Raw genomic sequence first — 13,600 nt, 5'->3', positions numbered from 1 at the left:
CAGCATCTAGCACGTATTAAATGCACAATTAATATTAATGGCATGATTGGATTTACAGGATCTTTAATATGAGACAGCTGCTGGAATAAGAATTTTCGTTCATTTCTAACTCATTCACGAAACATCGACTGGGTGCTAGGAACTGGGCTGGTTGTGGTGGTCTTTACTGCCACTGCTGTTCCTATAATTGTTACTATTATAGTTGTTTTCTGGGGGTAGTTGTTAAATGGGTCACTTTAGGTGGTGGTAACTACCTCTACTGTTGGAGGTGCCTAAGCTGATGCTAGAGGCCAAGCTGGTTATGTTACCAAGAAAATTCACACACCTGTGTGAAGTTTGGGGTCACATCCGAATCTGAAATGTAACTGATTACATAACTCTAGAGACAGCTAGTTATTTAGCATCACTTCTCACTTTTGTTCTTTACTCACAGAAACACGATGGAAGGGAAACCTTTGCCCCTGAGCTTGCTCCATGTCACGTCGTCTATAGTTGGAATGTTCTTTGAAAGTCTTTTTGGCAGAAAGGGAAGGGAAGATCCACTCGGATGCATTTCAACCTGAGATTCAGCTCAGCTCAAATCAACCTTCCTCGGCACTACACATCCCACCTCCTTTTCAAAAATATTTGGACACTGTTGGTTTGGGTCCTACTAGACATGGCATCATTGTATGGCTGATATGAAAATGTACATGTACAAGAGAAAGGTAATGAATGAGCTTTACATTGCTAATGAATGATTTCCAGGCCACATGAATACCACCAGGAACTAAACTCCTTTCATCTTCGATAGCATTATCTTTGGCTTTTTCTTTTTTTAATGTCTAATACCATGGCTGGTGCTAGAGGTTTCTGCTATGTGGTTGGGACAGGACTAATTATCTTGGTGAAAATGGAAAACTCTGTTCCCAACTGAACCTCTGACCCCCCAAAGTCACCTGGGAATTAGGCACTTGATGGTTGGTGGGTTGAGACATTTGGTTTTCATCCTAGCTATCTGGAGAAGGCACAGGCTGGGGGTAAGAGAGAGTAGCTATAAGAAGAGACTGTCCCATCTGGAGGTCACTCCCAACTTGCAAAGCTCTGGGAACAGCTTTTGGCTGCTCCAGATCTTGGCCATCCTGTCTTCACTGCAGCTGCATCCCCTTCTCTTGGATGGGACACTCCCATGTATTGTGGCTGTAGGGACGTCCTAAAGAGTTTCTGGCTAAGAACCACCCAGTTCACTTCCCTTGGAGGTAGACTAAGGACCTTCAGAATCTTCTTTAGAAACTTAGCCAGAAGTTTATGTTCAGAATGTTCTTTCCTAGAAAGCATCCTACAAGTTTCAATTCTCACATGATCCTAGAAGCCACATTTATAGGCAGAGATTTCTTGGCAAAGGTGCTGCCCAAGGAACAGCCTTGGATCAACAACGGCATGGCCCGTCAAGCTCTCTCAGATGGCAAGATCTTGGCTGAGCATCTTAGCATGAAGTCCTTCTTCTTTCCCCTTCTTTGACCAGTTCTTACCTCCAAAACTTATCTTCTAGCTACTGGGTTACCAGTTGTCTCTAGTCTTCATGCTTGATTCTCTGGTTCCACACCCCTTTCTGTTGAGTACCCTTGGTCTTAGAACCTGCCTCAGAGTCTGTGTCGAATTTTGTCCACCTTAGGTGTATCTACCCAGTCAGCTTCTGGTATCCCATTGGGGGTGACTTCAAGGATGGGTGCCTTATGCGGTCAGAAGGGCCACATAAGGGTATTTGGTTTAATGCTCTGTTATTGCTTCCTTGAAATTCCTAACAATTTTATCTTTGGAGCTGTGTTTTGTAAGTGAAGTTTGATGGGATGGTGGTGCACGAACATGAGCAGAAGAGAGAGGCATAACCATTCTTTGCAACGCCACTTGCACGTAGCACTCAGGGTGCCCCATGAGCACAGAATTCCAGTGGACCCACAATGCGTGAGAATTCAGCAGGACCCAGCTTGAGTATGAGGTAAGACTGTCAGGTCCATGATTAAAGTAAGCAGGCAGACATGCTGACAGCCCCAAGGGGTATGCTTTCCATTCAACCCAGAAATTGCTTCAGATACAGAAAGAAATCAGGAAGAAGCACAGATGACCTAAAGCCCCATCATATCCTCTCCTACTTACGTTTCTACCCTGCACGAGCCAACTGCTTGTGCTGAAAATGATGATATAAAAGGAAAGAGTGGGGTAAGAGTAGGGAATAGTGCCTTTTCCTTTCCTTACTCGGTAGAAAGCCAAACTTGGTGGAAAGTGCCCCATAAGGAATGCATGTAAAGAAATGAAATAAAAATAGTTGGGTTTGTTTTTGTCAGCATTTCCACTGCTCTAGGAAGAAGAGACTACATATGCATGTATAAGCTACAAGATGTGAATTGTGTAATTTATGTGATTTCACATAAAAGGTAAGTCCTTTCGTGTTTCCACTTAAAACTAGCTTTGCACAATAGAAAGGTGAACAGTAAAATTCATGACAATCATTTAAAATTTTAATTTTCTTATAATGACATTAAATAGCAAATAAAAGCACCATGTCAAATCGAGAGGGAGAACGGTCATAAAAGAAAGGAGAAAAGCTTTATCTTTCAACACCTTTTATGACACCTCTCCCCATCCCACACACATTTTTTGAATAAGGAGCTCCCCATTTTCATTTTGCACTGGGCTGCACAAATTATGTGGCCAGCCCTGGTCCCATGGCTTTAAGACATGCCCATCCCAGACCTTTTCCCAGTGTGACCTCTCTAGGCCTTGCCATACCCTTGTCCTGGAGCTTCATATAGGATCAGTGGGTACTATCTATCCCTTTGGTAAAATAAACAACAAAAAATCTCTTAAACATAGCCATAATTGGATGGGAAAATGAACAAAATGACATGGCAGGGGCTTAATCAAAGTCACAGGGTATGCCAGGGATAGAGGCACAAGCTGACTCTCATCTAGATCCAATGCCACGGCCTGTAGGCCCTCATCTACACTGTGGGCATTTGAGTCTTGAATGTCATTTGAAAACATGAACAAAGTCATTACAAGTTGTAATCTTTTGATCACACCCAGCTGGGGCCACCACAGCCCCATGGGAACCATGGGGAGCAAAAGGCTCTGTCTTTCAAGAAACTCTGCACAAAACATTCCAGGGCCCCAGGGGAGTCCTGTGTCTTGTTCAAGGTCAATAGGAGTCGATCAACAGGCTAACACGCGCTTCCTTTGCAGCTTTGGCAAGGAGTAGAGTCCTACATTGCCCTAGTTAGGTCAGAATATCTTTTCGATCACTGTATCAATGTCATTCAAAATTCTGAAAGAACTTCCCAATTTTTTTTTTCTTAATTCCATTACGAATAAGACAGGTAAAATCAAGTCCAGGGGTCTTGCAGTACTGGTCAGATCCCTCCTAATCAGGAGGAACTCCAAGCCAGAACAGACCGCGACCACGGGCACTCTGACAACTGTCTACACATCCTTCACATGACCCCCTCAAGTCATCCAAATGGATTTTTAGATGAACATCTCTTAGTACATTGCACATCCCCACCACCCTCTTGCTATCCTCTTGGAGACTTCTGTGAAAAGTACCAGGGTCCAACCAGACCTAGGTGTTTTCCAGAAGCCTCCCAACAGCCTTTTGTTGGGTGCTGAGCTGCCCTTAGCAACATAGCCTAATCCTCCAGGTACTTCTGGGCTGGTCCAAGTTCCATCCAAACCCCAAATGTGTCTCTCTATGGACAGCTGTGTAGAAGGACAGATCTTTGAGAGCACAAACACTTTCAGACTGCTCCCACCAGGAGCAGGCTGGGCTGCTCAGTCGGCACTGTAGCCCGGATGGAAGGGTCAGTTGCCTTTCTGCCAGAAAGAATGTGCAGCTGCTGTCTCCTTATCAGCAGGCACGAGGTGGGACAGGGTATCTTATAGGCTTCACGGCACTGTTCTGGCTCTTACAACAGTAGCAGTGATCTTTTCTTCCCTTTCCATCAAATGGTCATTATAAACACTAAAAATTTTACGTCGCCACTTCAAATAATCTTCACATTTAAAGAAATGTAAAAAACGCTTCTGAAAATAATGGTAACTGGGAATAAAAGCAGATACAGGAGGTCCTGGCTTTGAAAACAGTTCACATGAATGTCTAGAGAAAAACACAGGGAGGAAATATATCACGAGGGGTGTCCTTGGGTGGCAGGGTTAAGAGTAATTTTGCATTTTCTTCTTTAAACTTTTTGATATTTTCTAAGAGAAAATATACTTTAAAGGTATGTATTACTTGTGCTGTCCAACAAGAAAGGATACTTTCCTATCAGCTAGGACTTCTCAGACAGTAGTAAGAGATTTTATGCACTATCCCCGAGGAAACCAACATTGGGCTTCTAGTACCAGGATCCTATCTCCCAATTGAATTTTCTACCCAGAATACAGATTTTGGCTTTGACATGACTGCTCAGCTTGTAATTACTCTTCATTTTTCTTTCATTGAAACTTGAAAATGTTTAGGAAGAGCCCTATCAGGGTTTTGAATTAGGTTCTGTGTTTCTTTCTCCTGGTTCCCAGGGCTCAGGACTCCAAACGGAAGCCCACCTAAGACTGGATTCAGGGAGCCAGATGCCTAGAAGACACTGAATTTGCGCATCAGGGTGTGATGTCGAGAACACTGATCACTGATTTTGGAGTTGGATGGCTCTGGAACCTTGGGTTTTGTTTTTGTTTTTTTCTCTCTGCAGCCTTTCAGCAAGTTGTTTTAAAGGTTAAAAAGCGCATTGCACATAGGGTGACTAGCACAGTGCACACAATAAATTATTAATACGAAGAAGGGGCCGGCGGCTGGAGAAGGCAGCAGAGGGAAATCCATCCGCTCGCGATTGCCACTCTCCATTCTCTGACCGCTGAAGTTTTCCCAAGTTGCCTGCGTGGTGAGGGTGAGGGTGAAGGAGCTGGTCGGATCTCAGCCCCGCCCTGGCCGGGCTTGCCTGACCAAGGACACATCTTTGGTTTCGCCATGGAAATGTAACCGCCTCTCGGGTTGGCAATAGGCAGTCCTAGCCACAGGCCAGCGGCCAAAAGCGTGGGGTGAGGGGCAACCCTAGAATGCCCGTGGATAAAACTAAATATAAAACTCCATTACCACTCTGAAATCACCGCATTAGTGATCCAGACGGCCTCTCCTCCACCCACGCCCACTCTGCCCTTTAACTATTCATCAGGCAGAAGCAAGTATGCCAGAGGCTTACAGGAAATAAAGAGAACCAAGCTGTGCACGATGACGGATTGAGATAGCCCATCTCTGCTATACAACTACTTTACCTACTGCCATTATTACTAGGACTGCTATGGGCACCACCATTTTTCCAACTGCTACTACTACTGGTCTATTAATCCCTTCCATTTGTAAACCACAGTTTATAAAGTGGCTGGTTTTGCCTGATTGAAGGTGATACTGGGCATGGCCTTATGGGAACAGAGAGGCAGGCTGGCACAAGACGCCTGAAAGGGAACACAGCAGCATTATCGATATATATTTTTTCATCCCCCAACTTCCTGTGCCCAAAACACATTCACCTTCCGCGGCCACACCCAGTCCTTCTCCCCAAGCTACTCTTCTCCAACTGTCCGGAGCTAGTTTAGGCAACTTCAAGGGTTAGGGACTAGGAGTAATGGCCTTTTACTTGGCCGTTGGATTGGGCATTGGATGGTGCCCAAATCCCACCAAATGGGGTGAGAGGAGTACAGAATGCCTCTCCAAATGTAAGGCCATTGCGCCTGCTCACATCTCCCACCTTCTCACAGGAAGGCCCTGGAAGGACCAACGCTCTTCCTTTTTTTTTTTTAAAGAGACTTTGATTTCCTGTGGCAAAGTTAATTTTTTTTTTTTTAAATGCCTGACGGTGACCTAAATCCCCAAAGTGAACTCTGGAACTCTGGAATGAATGTACCTTTCTCATCCCAAATGTATATACTTTCTCATCCCAACAGAAGGGCCTCCGGTCCTGCAGTCAGCTGGAAGAGGACCAGTGAAGGAGCAAGGAGGTGGCACACAGCTCAAGCCCAACCATGAACCAGCTTCCCTTTGAGCTCGCTCCCTTCACCTGGCAACCGGGGGCCCCAGCAGAGCTGAGAGAGAAGAAAGTGGCATTTTGGAATCCATTTTGCTCAAGATGCCGAAGGCATCGTGGCAAACTGCCCTTTGCTACCGAGGCCAAGGGAACTTGGGGCAGGAAGGACCTTGCCCAGGGGGATGCGGTCGGTGGAGGGCAAGGTGAGGGCGAGCTCTGGTGCCAGTGATACCTGAGGAGAGCGGCCGCTGGGCATGCGTTGAGTGTGGGTGCCCACCTGGGCGCTACTTCCCGCGTTTGGACCCAGGTCCACTGGTGGGCAGTAGCAGCAGCAATCGCCACCAGGCCAGCCCGGGCTCGTTCTGTCTGACCAGTTATTTTTAGGTGAGATTTACGATGGACGAGGGGGAAGGGACTCGGGAGTGTCCACGGGGAAGGGACGAGTTTGGGGAGGTACAATCCTAAAAGTCACTTTTTCCAAAGCGCCCCCCTCGCGGGTGCTCCTTCCTGGAGCAGCACGGTGCCGGCGGGGAAGTGGGCAGCGCGGGCGCGCCGCTGCGGTCGGCTGGGACCCGAGGGCCCCGGTCCCTCGCCGGGCGCCGGGCGGGCAGGGGCGGAGGGGCCGGGCGCGGCGCGGCGCAGCTCACCTGCCAGGCTGTTGTAGCAGTCGATCTCGATGGCTTCCACCGTCTTGCTCTGCTCCTCCGAGAGGCGGCCGGGGTTGGGGGCCCCGGGCGGGGAGGCCGCGCGCGAGTCCCGCTCCTGCTCCCCCGGCGCCGGCAGCAGCCCCTTCAGCTCCAACAACGCCCGGTGGTATTTGCCGATGGCTTCGCGGAATTTCTTGTCCTTGTAGCACTGCGCCCCTTGGCTCTTGAACTCGTGCGCCCGCCGGATGAACTCGGCGGGCTCGGCCGCCGCCCCAGCCTGGCCGCGCGCCGGGACCCCGCCGCCGCCGCCGCCGCCCGGGACGCACAGTGGCGGCGGCGGCCGCTGCGCCTCGCCGGCCGCGGGCGGGCTCGGGTTCCCCTTGGCCGCGGCCGCCGAGCCCTTCCTCTCCATCCGGCCGCCGCCCGGCGCCCAGCGCGCTCCGCGATCCGCCCGCCGCCGCCGCCGCCGCCGCCGCGCCCGTCCGGGTTTAAAAGCGGCGGGCGCCGGCCCCGCGCCCGGCAAGCTCGGCCGCGGCCGTGACACCCCGCGGCGGTCTGGCGCCCCGCACTCCCATTCTCCTCGCCAGCTGCGGGAGGCTGCTCTCTCCTCCTCCTCCTCCTCCTCGGATTGCCGTCCCCTCCCCGCCTCCCTCCCTCCCCCTCTCCCGCGCCGCCCGCCCTTCTCCTCGCCCTCCTCCCCTCCCGCAACCTGCGGGCGGTGGCGACCTGGCCCCCGCGGGCGCGAGGCTAGTGGGATGGGGGGACCGCGGGCCCGACTGGGCTGGCGGTGATTGTCGCTGACCCGGAAGAAGCTTGGCTCGCCCGAAGGAGGGGAGGATTAATGACAAAGACGGCCCCGTTCTTTCCCATTCAAGCCAACCCTCGGAGACGCGCCTAGTCTGAGAGAGACGAGTGGGGGAAGGGATGTGCGTGTGCGTGTGCGTGTGTGTGTGTAGGGAGGGGGTCCGCCAGCGACCGGACACATGCAGACTCACCCTCAATAGATTGCTTGAGAACTAGAAAGAAAGGTGCGTTTGGGAGCAAGGGGCGTAGGCACAAGCCAGAGCTTCTTGCTCTTTGCAGTCAGGCAAAGAACCTATTTAAGGTGGCAGGGCCTCTTTTTTGTGGATCCAGGTTGTCTCCGGGTTGTGTCTCCGTGTGTGGCCGCCCAGGCGTCCGGAACACTGTGCACTTGCCCGTATGGGGCGTTGTATTCTAGGAGCCGCGGACACCCCTGTGCGCGGGCAGCTGTGCGGAATGAATCACCGAGGTCAGAGATGGAAAACACCTGTTACTGTGGGTCATCCGGCTGGGGCTGCATGCGTTCCAGTTTCCATTTACAGGACAGTTCCGTGCCCTTCGTCCCGAGGTTCCATTCCGTCACTCACTCTTCCAGGCAGCCTGAGTGTCCGCTGTCTGCTGGGAACGGGCTGGGGTTAAGGGGCAAAGATACTAGACCGTGAGAAGCACTGCGGTAGATTGGTGAAGTCCGGAAAGGGAAGGGACCCCCAACCCTACCCTTCACCCACATATACTCTTTGCTGATATTTTGATGTAGTCCCCACTCGTTTTCTACACATCCTTATTTGTACAAAGTGCCCTTTTTATCAGGCATGAACGGTATGGGGATGATAGATACAGTTTCCTGCTCTTTTTACTTTACATTTCATGAGGCTAAATAGTCTTTTAAAGTCTCGTGGCTTCATAATATTCATTTTATGTCCATACCATGGTGTACTTGACCATTTTTCTCTAGTCAGACAGTGACTCCAATTATTATAAATAGTGCTAAGACAATAAAAATAATGGATACCACTTATATATCATGCTTTCTTTGTGCCAGGCACTGGGTTAAGTACTTTATGTATAATAATTCATTTAATTCTCATAACTCAGTGAAATAGGTACCATTATTATCCCCATTTGGACACCAGGTGGCAGAAACTTTCCCAAGGGCACACTGCTGGTAAGCAGTGGAGCTGGGATTTAAGTCCAAGCAATCTGTATTTGTACTTAAAATTTTGTCCTAATTTATTTTTCCTTACAAGAGATTATGTCGATTTTTAAAAATGTCTTGAAACATGTCATCTATTTGTTATTTAAGAAAGGTTGTACTAACATGAACTCCCACCAGCAATGTAGTATTTTCACAACATCCTTGCCAACAGTGAGGGTTAAACTTTGAAAAATATTTTCTAATTTGATGAATGAGAACTGGATATTGAATGAACTGGGGTATCTTTAATTATAAGGGTGAACGTTTTTCACATGTATCGTTGTCACTTGTATGGTATGGAGGACTTTTATTTGGACATGATCTTAATGTACTAAATGATACCTTGTATGTTGCAGTATCTTACTTTTCTAACTGCGTTAACATCTTTAATCTCGCTTAATCCTCACATTAGCCCCTGAGGAGGAAAATGATTCTTTACTCATCCTGGGAGTTTGCCATGTTTTCTGACAAGTGAAACATCGTATTATTGTCGTGGTTGAGAGGCTCTGTCCTTAAGAGATATGCTGGGTATCTATCTGGACTGCTTCCTGGATGTTATTCAATTTCTGAAAACTTCAGATTCCCTCACTTATTATATGGGAATACTACTTCCTTCATGAGGTTGTTGTCAAGTACATTATAAGTGCTCAGCAGATGGTAATTTAATCATTATTCATTATATCCTGTCATTATTGGGTCCCCTAATAATATTATGGCAGATGCTTGTTAACCCATAAATACTTGTCAGCCCCTGGCCCTTTTTCCTATAAGGGATTATATCAGGTGGAGCCAAGAGAAGAAATTGGCGTTGAGTGCTCTGAGTTTTTATCGTTAATTTCATACTCAGGCACATGTTGGATGAAGATCTAGGCCTGGGATTTTGCTACTGTTGGAGATAAGGTATGAATTGGGTCATGACAGTCAGAACTGTTTAAAGGCGAGAAATACTGATGTGACAAATTGCTTTTTGTTAGCCTATGGTGTCCCGGCTTAGTGGTGCATTGTCTCCTTCTTAGATTTTGGGTCTGAGGACAGGGCTGCGAGAGACACGTGATGCAGGGGTAATAGCCTGAGAATGATGTCAGCCCAACACAAAAGCTTCATAGTATCTTGGATGGAGAGTGCGAGTGAGGAAAGGAGAGAATATTATGGAGGGGGGGGTGAAGTGAGAGGAAATTTACTATGTCCATCTGTCCTATGCAGTGGAGCTGTGCGTGTATGTCTAGGACTGTTTTGTTTGGTTGTTTTCAGTGTGCTTCTGTGTCTAAGCCACTCATTGGTGAATGGGTGCTGGTTTCTCAGAAATGGTCTCCCTTTACATGGAATTAAATAGGTGCCAAAGAGAATTTCTCAAACATCCTTTCATTAACTATTGACCATATGCAGAGCCCTATTTTTGGAAGCAAGCAAAAATCAAAACGACAATTTGGGCACGGATTTGGAAACTCGGTATTTCTCAGACTTTAATGTGTATATGCATTTATTACAATGCAACTGCCAGATTCCCTTCATCTAGGGTGGGGTCCCAGATTGTGCATTTCTAACAAGCTGCTAGGTGATGCTGTTGCTGCTGGTCCAGGGCCCATATTTTGAGAAGCAAGTATTTAGAGGAAAGGGTAGTTTTATGTCTCCCCTTCTCTCCAGACTTTGCTTTCTCCCAGAGAAGACGTGTTCATTAGCTCGGTCAGATTCCAGGAAATTAACTGGACCGTATTTAACAAGGGCAGGGATAGGAACCTCCATGTAGCTTTTTCTTCTACTTTATGGGGCAGGAATAGGTATGCTGAGCCAAGGCCCCCTCTTGGGATCTGGTCATCTTGTTTTCTCTTTCTCCAGTGCATAGGTGAGCATACTTTTTATTGCTTCCATTTCTGATCCAGTGTGGCAGACGGAGGGTGAGAAGATTTCAGTGTGTAGTGGGGAGGGAAAGGCTTGGGGAAGCCTTTACTGTCGGCTGCTTGCTCTGACCTTGTTTTTACAAGAGAGCTCTGCGCTAAGAAATTGAGCATCTGTTCATGGGAAAATAAAGGAGTATTTTGATTTCTCCTCTGTTGATGGCTCTTGACTGTATCACGTGCTCGTGAACCTCACAGGGGAGAAAGATGACTGAGCCTCAGTAGGTTTCCAGCACTCGTGGTCCTTGGGCTCAATGTCATCAAAACCTTTCCTTTCACTCCTAACAGGCAAGCTCTGGGTGCAGGTCAGTGAATCCTAGGAATGACCTTACCACGAATGGAAGGGCTCAGTCCTGCTGAGATACACAGGGAGGTTTCTTAGAGGAGATGTGTATGGAACTATTCTGATGGCAAGAACTTGGTGTGGTGCAGAGCGGAAGTCATAGTGCTCCTGCTGGCTTTACAGGTCTCAGACTGTCTGTCTGTCCTGGGTTCTGACCTTATTTCTGTTTCTCTGAGTATGTGCCTTTCTCACTGCCTACTGGTCTTAAAAGACTAAAACCCCTTTTCTTTCCAAACTCCCTCAGAAGCTTGCATACCTCCTAAACAGATGGCATGAGCTGCTTTCCTCTTCCTTCAGCTCAGTTTCCTAAGCATATGCAAAAGACATATATTTGAATCTCCTTTATACTAATCTAAGCTGTTCAGGGTTTGGTCACATGCCAACCAAACCAAAGCTATTTTGGGGATGTTTTTCTAATTGCGTTCAACTTCACAATTTACCTGAGAAAATTACAGCATTCCCATCACCAGTTTTTATCCATATGCAATCTTCAATCATCCTCCATGGAAGCGTGGGAGACGTTTAACCACTTCATGCCTGGATGTAGCGTTTGCTGTAGGAGGCTAATGTGAGCCTCGTGTTTTCATTCTTCCCACCTCTGTCCACTCACCCCCAACCCAACAACAATTTTCTCTATAATTCTAGTGTCCAGTCCAGTGTAGCCTGATTTAGAAAAGTAAAGCCTCTCTGCCTATCCCTCTTCTCTCCTACTACTCAGTCCACTCTGCACCCCACAACCTTCTCATCTCCAACATCAGCTGTGGCTCTCTGTGGAGCTGTGACATCAGCTGTTTCAATTAGCCAGCATCCCTCCCTTCCCCTACTCCATGTGGTCCTGGTGGAGCTGTCAATTTTGGTGTCTGTGGTCCTTCTCCACCCCCTCCAGTCCCCACTTGCTACACATTATTCCAGGCTTGGCCAATCATATTATTTCATCTCCCTGTCCTACAGTGATTGGTTCAGGGAGGGGCACATGACCCAAAGAGAGCCAATCACAGACTTCCATGAGATTTACAGTCTTTAAGATGGGAGAGAAAAGCTCTTTAAGATGGGAGGATTTGAGGTACAGGCTTTCAATGGTCATCTCACTCACCACCTGGAGGAGTATCTGGAAAACGAATTTGAACAGAGACAAAAAGGATATGAGGAAAGACAGAACTCTGGGGGTATCAATAAAGTTCTTAGATCCACTAGTTTTTAATGCCAGGTACACCCTGTCTGTACTCCTGTATGTGAACCAATGAATTCCCTTTCCTCCTTGAGCTAGTTTGAGTTGTCATTCATGATTAGAGAACTACTGATTTATGTATTTCTTGTCAGGTATTTAACTACCCCCCTCCCCCCGCACACACACACACCTATTGCCACCCGAGTCTGGCTGCTGTTACCCGTGGTTGGCAAATATCGCTATGCCCCACTGTCTAGAACCATTCATTTTAAAAATTCTTTTATACTTATTAAAATTGTTTATTCATTTATTCTTAACTTTGTATTATGGAAAATTTTAAGCATAGAGAAAGAACAGTATAACAAATCTTCAAGAACCCAGCCAGCATAAACAATTACCAGCAACCGATATTTATTGCCATTTTCCGTATGTGCCAATCTCTCTTATACCTCTATGCCTTTGGACTTGAATTTCCTGAGTGTTTCATCTCTGCATTTCTCTTTTGCATGTTCTTAAAACATTAGGTCTTTCAGCCAAAGTCACTAGATTTGCTTCAAGATTTAGCACAAGGTGTCACCTGTCCTGGGAAGCCTTAATGACCTCCATATAGAAGTTCAGTGGTCCTTATGCTTTGTTCTGGCAGTTCCTTTTTCATGCTTTTCTATTACATAGCAATTATTCATTCAACAAGTATCTACTGAAAAATTTCACCATTTCAAGCTTTGGACATCTATCAATGAACAGAACAGGCAAAAATTTTCATAAACACCAGAAATAAATAAGTTAAATAGGATGTTAGAATGTGATAAATGCAACCAAAAAGGGGGTCATTTAAGGGGGATTGTGTATGTGTGTGTGTGTGTGTGTCTTCAAATTTTAAATAAGAAAAATCAGGCCGCACTTAACTACACTCCATAATGCTTATCTACTTGCTTTTTGTCCCTGCAACCAGACTTTGGCTACTTGAAAGCAGGGATGGTATCTTAATTTTTTTGTAGCTCCAACACCTAGTACAGTAGAAAGCATTTTAGTAACTAATAGTTGCAGAATAAATGGAATAAGCAGCAGAATACAAGACACCAACTAGAAAGACTGTTGGTATCAAAGGAGTTTTTTTTTCAAAGATAGTACATATGCAAGGGGGAAATTCCAGCAGTCCTCTCCATAAAAAGAGCAAATAATAAAAATTAAATTTTCCTTCTACTCTGGACTCATTCCTCCAAAATTCTTCCCAACAGACATTCGCTGTTACTTGTTTCTTATCCATCACTCCAGAGTTTGTCTACCTACCTACTTATCTATATTAAATTATAAGTGTTATAAATCTCTTTACCTCTGTGAATATTATTTAATTTCACCATGACCCTATTAGGTTATTATGACACTCAGTTCACAAAAAAGAGAGCTGAGCTTTCAAAGGTTAGGTAATTGGCCCAAGGTCACATAGTTTGGAAGGCCAGAGCAGGGTGGTTGGACCCCAAAAGCTATGCCTTTGGCATTT

The 13,600-nt window shown here is 46.7% G+C and overlaps 1 protein-coding gene across 1 annotated transcript in view; it reads right to left on the bottom strand.

Annotated features, from left to right (window-relative positions):
- TTC9 (tetratricopeptide repeat domain 9) overlaps nt 1-7,830 on the bottom strand; it is a 34,874-nt gene extending 27,044 nt beyond the window's left edge. The window contains exon 1 of the mRNA XM_082733363.1: nt 6,698-7,830. Within this exon, the coding sequence (XP_082589489.1) occupies nt 6,698-7,109 (412 nt within the window). The 5' untranslated portion in view covers nt 7,110-7,830. The remainder of the gene's footprint in view (nt 1-6,697) is intronic.
- Nucleotides 7,831-13,600: the final 5,770 nt, after the last annotated feature.

This window comes from Mustela nivalis, assembly GCF_964662115.1.
Source record: "Mustela nivalis genome assembly, chromosome: 6".
Taxonomy (NCBI): Eukaryota; Metazoa; Chordata; class Mammalia; order Carnivora; family Mustelidae; genus Mustela; species Mustela nivalis.
The sequence above is the reverse complement of the archived record's forward strand: the minus strand, read 5'-3'. Positions and strand labels throughout refer to the sequence as shown.